The sequence below is a fragment of the Echinops telfairi genome, unplaced genomic scaffold (genome assembly GCF_000313985.2).
Source record: "Echinops telfairi isolate 266 unplaced genomic scaffold, ASM31398v2 ScPeMD7_1713;HRSCAF=2227, whole genome shotgun sequence".
Classification (NCBI taxonomy): Eukaryota; Metazoa; Chordata; class Mammalia; order Afrosoricida; family Tenrecidae; genus Echinops; species Echinops telfairi.
Genome location: NW_022105611.1, coordinates 22082546 through 22090786, shown reverse-complemented (window position 1 = coordinate 22090786; position 8241 = coordinate 22082546). Strand labels below are relative to the sequence as shown.

At 43.4% G+C, this 8241-nt stretch overlaps 1 protein-coding gene across 9 annotated transcripts in view; it reads right to left on the bottom strand.

Moving 5' to 3' along the window:
* The window catches only part of STIM1 (stromal interaction molecule 1), a 213685-nt gene that overhangs the window by 90489 nt on the left and 114955 nt on the right, over positions 1–8241 (bottom strand). For all 9 annotated transcript variants that reach the window (XM_045293071.1, XM_045293072.1, XM_045293069.1 and 6 more), the window contains exon 2: positions 5509–5639. In XM_045293071.1, coding sequence (XP_045149006.1) covers positions 5509–5639 — 131 coding nt within the window. The remainder of the gene's footprint in view (positions 1–5508; positions 5640–8241) is intronic.

The following is an 8241-nucleotide window of genomic DNA, read 5'->3' as shown; positions in this document are numbered from 1 at the left end:
GTTGCCTACTATTATTATAATTTCAAAAATTGAAGGTAATTCCTCCAAGCTTACACAGCTTATAAGAAGCAGAGCCAAGTTCAAATCATGGTCTGTGTGGTTCCAGAGCACAAGCCCTTAATCCTGTGTGCACCAATAGCGGTCATTCCTCTTATTGCTGGAAAGTTTTCCATCCGACGGGCATACTATGGTTTGCTTATCCATTCACACACTAAAGGACTTTGGGGATATATTCAGTTTGGGTTGACTATGAATAAAGTTGCTATAAATATTCATGTTTTAGTGTGAATGTAAATTTCCATTTATGAAGGGTAAATACCTAGGGATAGAATCACTGGGATATACAGTACGTTTTATAAATTAATCTAAAAAAAAACTGCCGTAGATATGCTCCATGAAAGCAGGGACATTGTTTTATTCACTCTGGTATCCCCACTGTTCCTCTTTTTTTTTATGGTATCCCTACTTTTCAAAAAGGATCTGTCACACAGTATGCATTCAATAAGAATTTGTTTAACGGCTGAAAATAATTCCCATGATTTTCCATGTAGGCTCCTGAGACATAGTCAATTAATAGGGCCCTTCTACCCTAATCCCTTTTGTGATGTATTATAAATTCTGGCCTCCATATGTGTGGTTACAATCCCATTTTGGAGGGAGTTCTCTGTTACAGGGGAAGCCCTGGTGGTGTAGTGGTTACAAGTTAGGCTGCGATCCCCATGGTTAGTAGTTTGAAACCACCAGCAGCTCCTCAGGAGAAAGAGCAGGCTTTCTACTCCCGTAAATACCAGTAGTTAACAGTGTCAGAAACCCACAAAGGGTCGCTATGAGTCAGCATTGATTCGACAGCAGTGAGTGTTCTCTGCTACAGGATTAAGGGGAAATGTGTTCTGAGTCTCTACCTTAATAGAGGGTATAACTCAAGTCATCACTATTGTTTCCTTGGGCTGTGGTCTGCTGAAAGACAAGAATCACACCTCCATATAAGAAAGAGCCACCTCAAAAGCAAGAACACAGAGCAATCCTAGCACTGTTGGGACGAGAGGGACTAGTGGAGCACCTTAGAGGTCTCTGTCTGAACTGGTGAAGGTCAAGACCAGAGGCACCAGAGCCTGCGGCTTGAAGGCCATAGAACAGAGCAAAGGAGCCAGTAAGGCAAGAAGACTATGGAGAACAGGGGAGAAGTGCCAAGACTAAGAGGTCGAGCAACAGGTAGGCTTTCTGGCCCACAGAGGCAGACACCAAGGGGCCATGTGACTGAGAGACTGCTGACACAGAGACAGGTTTGGCTGCTGGCTGAGAAGAGGCACTGCTGTGGACCAACCACTGTATCCTGGCTGTTTGCTGATCTTGAATTCCCTCATAAGCTCCCATAGTTGTGAGTTTTGTGTGAGTTCTATGTGGCCACTGAAATGAATTAGTGAGCCCAGCAAAGAGGAAGAGTGTCATAAAAGCAAGTGTTAATGTCAGAATAAGTAAAGAAAGAGGGAAGGTGTTGGTATGTCTGATCCCTGCGTGATGGCAACAGGGAAGCCAGAGAAGGTCAGATACGGCCACTATGCCATTTTTTCAGCTCTAGCGAAGAAAACAGGACTGTTCTCAAAGAGTTGGGTCCAATCAGGGGACAGTGGTCATAAGACAGGCTTTTATCTGCCCACCTCAGACTATCAGGATAACCTGACAGAATCATCCAGCTGTGGCAAATCCTTTACTCATGGGCACTGTCACCTTCTAAAGATCGGAGTAGAACCCATGGTGTGAACTTTCACATTACCTCATGATAGAACTCTCTACCAACTTTGTTAAAAGGGCTCCATCACCAATGTTGCTACCTGAAGGGCCCACAATATACAGTCTCTGCCACCCAGAACAAGTGAAAGCCAGTCCATCCATTAATGATCATGCACTTTCTACAAAATGCCTGATGACTCAGTTTGCTATTTCATGGCTTATGGAGAAGACATAGCAACTAGAAAGGAGAATGAGTCAAAGAAGGGCCAGGAAAACCCTATGGACCGATTGCAACAAAGCGTATAGAGACCGAGGCCCTGGAGAAATATTACATGAGCTCCTGAAGATAACTGTAAATTACTCAAAGAAAGTTAACACTGTGGCCACAGTAACCTGTAAGAAGAAAGAGTTCTTGCTAAAATAGCTCAAGGTTAAGAAAATTTAGCAAGGAGATTATAGTTTGGTTGAAAAGTTCACCAATATGAGACTGAATAAGTGAGCACTCCTTCTGACTAAGGTCTTTGGGTAATCAGCAATATTTGGAAATGGGTCGTAAAAATCTCAGCTGCCTGATGGTCAGTCAGTACAACTTAGATTTTCACTGTCCGTTACCCAACATCCTAAGCCCTGAACTGTCTACCCAACTTCCTAGTTAGATCCTAAACTCCAAAGTTGTCTCATGCACGCTTGGATTGACCTAAGCACACACATTTTGCTGCCCCTACATTCTTTGTCAAAGACAATAGCTTGCAGATGGTCATGAAAACCCAGACTAGGAGGCCTCTCTAACCACCAGAGGCCTGAGATGGCAGGGAGAGTATCTGAAATCAAGGCAGAACAGAAGCTGTGCTGGAAAAGAACAGCTCACCACTGGCGCAGAGAAGAGTGGGGTTGACAGCTTGTGCGCTATTTTGGAACAGTTTGTGCTGATGAGCTTTCTGTTGTGGTAACGTTCCTCTAAAAAGAACATTTTCCTCCTCCCTTCATTAACAAAGAAATTCAACAGCCAGTGAAAAAGAGGCGGAGCGGATGACAAAAATGTCCAGGAATTTGTGGATCTTGGATCCTACCACCTTCCTAGCTGTTGTGCCTGTCTCTTCCCCTCCTCCCCATCATGCGAACAGGCCCTCGGGAGAGCGGCCCTAGGGGAGAGAGAGACCTGGACACTTGCAGGACCCACTCACCACCAAGAGCATGCCTCTAAGCAGAAACAACAACAATTTTTCTTTTTCCTTTGAGGGCTACTTATCGTCGTTCTGGACGTGACGAAAAATGCAGGCACTCTCCTCACGGTTATTCTCCTCCTTCAGAAACTATCATCGTCTTATTCTACAAGCACACGTATCTTGGCCTGACTGGATCTCAATTTCTTCTCTAGCTTTCTGCCTCTCTACCACAGGCTCTCTGTCGAATCAAGTCAACCCACCCTGCTTCTCACTACCTCCACACCTTTGTTCACATGGGTTCCCCACCACTCAGACTGCCCTACCCCTTCCCCTCTATCCACATCCCACCTTTCCTCCAAGAAGTCTCTGTTCTACCTGCTTTGAGCTCTTTGGATATTATCTGGTTCAGCTTAATACAAGAGAGCTTCAAAAAGTTTGTGGGGTGGGGGGATGGAATTAAGAGATAATGGAGCAGTATAGCACCAACGAAACACACGACACTCCTCTATTTTTTTAATGCTTCCTTTCCCCGCCCCACTATCATGACCCCAGTTCTATGTTACATATCTGGCTAGACAAGAGCATGTACATGGATACAGATAACAGCTCTTGACCCACAGAATCCAGGACAGACAAACCCCTCTGGACCAATAATGAGAGTAATGATACCATCAGGGTAGGAGGAAGGTGGGGGTAGAAAGGAGGAATGGATTACAATGATCAATGTACAACACCCCACCACCACCACCAGGGGGACAAACAACAGGAAAGTGGGCAAAGGGAGACAGCAGACGGTGTAAAATGTGAAAATAAAAATAACTTATAAATTTATCAAGAGTTCATTAGGGTGAGAGGGGAGGGGGAAATGAGGAACTGATAACAAGGGCTCATGTAGAAAGAAAATGTTTTGGAAATGATGATGGCAGCACATGTACAAATGTGCTTGATACAATTGATGTATGGATTGTGATAAGAGCTGTAAGAGCCCCCAATAGTGATTTATTAAAATTTTTAAAAGAGAGAGAATGGAAATTTTTCCATGAACTTTTTGAAGTTCCCTCATATAAAACCCCCTCTGAAGTTCTGTATTCTACTTGTCCTACTTTAGTGATGGAGTTCACTATCTACCAAAGTAGACTCTTCTATGCCAAGACACCACTTTAGGTAATTCTTTATTCTAGAACATGGGTTTCCAAACGACACCCTTTTGGGGTGGGAAAAATATATATATATATATATATTACTCAGCTCCCCCTTGGCAATAAGATTTTGTACTGTAGCCCGCAACCCAAGATAAAGTGGAGGGATCTGCTTTTGCAGCCTCCCCAAATTGTTCCAGCACCCCATAGGGAGTGCTACCACCCAATTTGGTAAAGTACTTGTCTAGAAGATGTTTATTCTTTACTTTCCCCACATTAGTCCTGGTTTTTCAATGGAAACAATACAGCAGTGCTTAAGATCATAGGCTTTGAAATCAGCTTCATATGACTGTTAAGAAAGTTAAATGAATAACTGTACAAAGAGCTTAACACTGTACTTGGCACATGGTAAAAGTTCAATAAATGATATTACCATCATTTTTATTTTTTGACTCCTCTACCTCATATACTTAAAGATAGACTTTGTACGACCTGAAACGCTTCTTCTCCAGATTAACATTCCTTCACAAGGCTGTTAATTAGATGAGAAATATCTATGCCTCTCTTAGTGACTGCCCTATAAGTGCCTAGCATAGTATGTGGTACTTATATAATAGATATTAGTAATATTTACTACACTGTATTCAATTCTCCCCATTTTATAGATTCCATACTCGATCATTTGTGATCTTGTATGATTAGGTTTCTGCTGTTCCAAATCCTCCTGACAATGAGAGAGCTGAAAACTGAATTCAAAGGCAAAGGTGGGCTAACAAGCAGGGAAAAGAGACAAGGCTAGACCCATTCTCATTTTACAAACTGCATCACTGAAGAGTTGGCATAACTTAGCAGCTTCTCCACACTGCAGGCTCATGGTGGATTTAAAAGTCAAACTCTTACACCTCTTATATATGATGACTCTGTATGCTGACCTCTGCAGAGCAGGCACTTCAGTAATCCCCAGAGGAAAAACAACACAGGGGCATTCTCCATCTAAGAGATCCCTATAAGCTCTTCTTACCTGGACCAGTCAACTGGCTCCTAGCAACTGCAGCCTGGACTCAAAATGATCTTTCTGAAAGCCTTTGTTTCTTCCTCCCATCTCGAGAATAAATTTCCAGAGAGCAAGATCTAACTGCCTTGCCTCTCTCCCACATGCCAAGAACAAAGTAAGTACCAACTAACTGATCACCTCTCATCAAAAGCATTACAATAAGGATCCAGGGGGACTTTGAGGTCCCTGTCTCCCCCTTCAAACAGTACCCTCAGCCAGTGCAGCACACACACAGTCAAGAGGCCTGCACTGAGCTTCTTGAGGGCTGCTCTCCTTCTGAGAGGCCCCGCCCCTGACTTCCTAGAGGACAAACCAGCAGGAGAGACCATCTCTTCACAGGAGACAGTGTGTCTAGGCAGCCTTCAGGGACTGTTACAAGCAGAAAGAGAAGACTGCCGGACTGAGTGGGAAAGCTCACCTCATCACTTTCCTCCACATCCACATCACCATTGGCATCATCATCCATCAGCTTGTGGATACTGCGGACAGCGTCAAAGCTGAGCTTTTCATCCACAATGTCGCACAGGGGCTTGTCAATCCTGCAAAACTCTGTACAAGAAAAGCAAAAGACAACATTACTCAGGGCTGTCACCCAGCCTCTATTTCCCACCTATCTCAGGCTTCTCAGCTTGGAGCATTTGACTCCTCATTAGGGTTCCTTGTTAAGTTAGAGTCGTACTTAATCTAGCCTTTAACTGTCTACTAAGAAAGTGCTGAGTTTCCTGGTCAGGCACAGTTTATCACCCTGATAGTTCCCTGGCAGGGAAATCAAGCACAGGACTAAGAATATAGTAGAAGCTGGGCAAAGAAAATGGATAGGCAATTCACAAGAAAAAAAATACAAATGATCAATAAACATAGGGTAACAAAATTTGCTAGTATTTTAAAAAAGAACCTCGGTTTAAAAAAAAAAAAAAAAAAAAAAACCTTGGTAGCATAGTGGGCTAATTGTTGGACTGCTAACCAGAAGCTCAGAAGCTCAAACCCACCAGCCACTGCTTGAGAGAAAGATGAGGTTGTCTGCTCCCATAAAGATTTACAACCCCGGAAAACTTGTGGAACTGTTCTACTGTCTTATAGAGTCACTTTACACAGAACCAATTCAACAACAGTGAGGGTTTTTCTTTAGTAATAAAATAAAAATATATACAGATTCAAATGAGATATAATTGCTAATCCAATAAACAATGATTTAACAGCTCAATAAAATCATAGCTAATGAAAATAAGTACTCCCATATTGTTAGTATTGATATAAAACAACACATGGAAACAGGAAAACAGGCAGCCAGTTCCCGTGCTGGAATAATGGGTTTCTTCTCCCTCTCCTTCTCTCCTGACTCGTAGTGACCCGTAGGGCAGTGTCCCTTCGCCACAGGGTGCCCAAGACTGTACAGCTTTACTTGTCTTTCTCCCAGAACGATGGGTAGCTTTCGCTTTTGTTCACTTCATCACTGCTGGTGTATAAAATGTCAGCCATGGGCAGAGCTAGCAAGCGAACACCTATTGGACATCAAGAGCTCATATGATACAACAGCTGGGGAAACATAAAGTACAGTTTCTTTTGCCTTATACCACACAACCACACAGCAATAACAACAGCACAAGAGCCTAGGCCACTCCAGTGCTTTCCAGGACACTGAAACTTCTTGCAAACCTAAAACTATCTAGCCTGCCTGATAAACAGCGCGGAAAGAGCCTGGAATCCAGTCTTGAGCTTTCATGTAACTGAGGAGGTCATTTCCCTTCTTCAGGCCTCACATCCACTGTTTGAAAAGAGCAATTTGGCTAAATTGTCTAGTTATTTTTCCTAATTCCTAGACTCTAAAATGCCTCTTTACTTTTGACTGGGTCTTGATAACCCCTTGCTAGGCTGAGTGCTCCTCAGATCTCTCCCAAAGGAAATGGAAGAAAGATCTTGACTGCCCAGATTAAAAAAAAAAAAATCACAAGGGAGAAAACCAGGACAGGGTAGATGTGGCTCAACAAAACCTGTTGACTACAAAGCTCATAAATGTGAACTGGTATGTCCAAAGGTAAACAAAGGCAGGTGAAGGGCCAAAGCAAGGACTCCTAGACCAGTGTTTCACTTCAGTTGCCTTCCTGCCAAGCAGACCAGCTTTGGGTCGGCTCTATTTTTTGGAAACCACAGACAGCAGGAAGAGTAAGAGACGCACTCAGTAAATAGCTCTCTATGAGAATGTGGGATGAATTGTGCACACACAAAAGAAAGACCTCATGTTTATGTTCTACCTGCATCCTGCCCAGTTACGGAGGGAATGGAGGACGGCTGGAACTAAGGGTCGAGAGCAAGCTGCAACAAAGATCAGGCGCTCGTTTTCGGGTGGTTGTTGGTTTTTAACTTTTTATTGTGATTTGGGTGAGTTTGCAGAGCAAATTGGTTTTCCATTCAACGAATCATACACATGTTGTTTAATAACACTGATTGAAATCCCCACAATGTAACAACTTTTTTCCAACCTCCTGCCTGTGTGCACCATTTCCCTTTGTGCTTTCTATCCCTCCTTGCCTTATGAGGCTTATCCCCGAGCAAATGCTGCCCTTTTGGTCTCAGGTGGTTGATGGCTCTAAGGATTGTACTTCCTTAGTTTTATTGTTCACCTTATAGGCCTATTGCTTAGCTGAAAGCTGAACTATAGAAATAAGTTTGGTTTGAGGCCTCAAGGTTATCTAGCCTCTCTGATGGTGACAACATCCGAACACGACCATGCCTCTTGCAAAGGTTCTCCTTCATCCCCTCCACAAGAGGGGAAGAGGAAACATGAGCAGCGCCTGGGGCAGAGCCCCAATTCCTTCTTCATGGCCGTCAAATGCCCAAACTGCTATAAAACCACCACGGTCGTCAGCCAGGCACAAACAGTGTTGTGTGTTGGCTGCTCTACTGTCCTCTGTCAGCCTACAGGAGAAAAAGCAAGGCTCACAGAAGGATGTTCCTTCAGATGGAGGCAGCACTAAAAAGCCCTGAATCAAGATAAGTGGGAGCCATCCCAACAAACTCATTTTGGATTTAAAAAAAAAAAAGTAAAAAAATGTTTTAATTAAAAAACATTTTTAAGAAGCGGGTGAATAAGCAAATGTGGTGAAGAAAGCTGATGGTGCCCGGCTATCAAAAGATATAGCGTCTGGGGTCT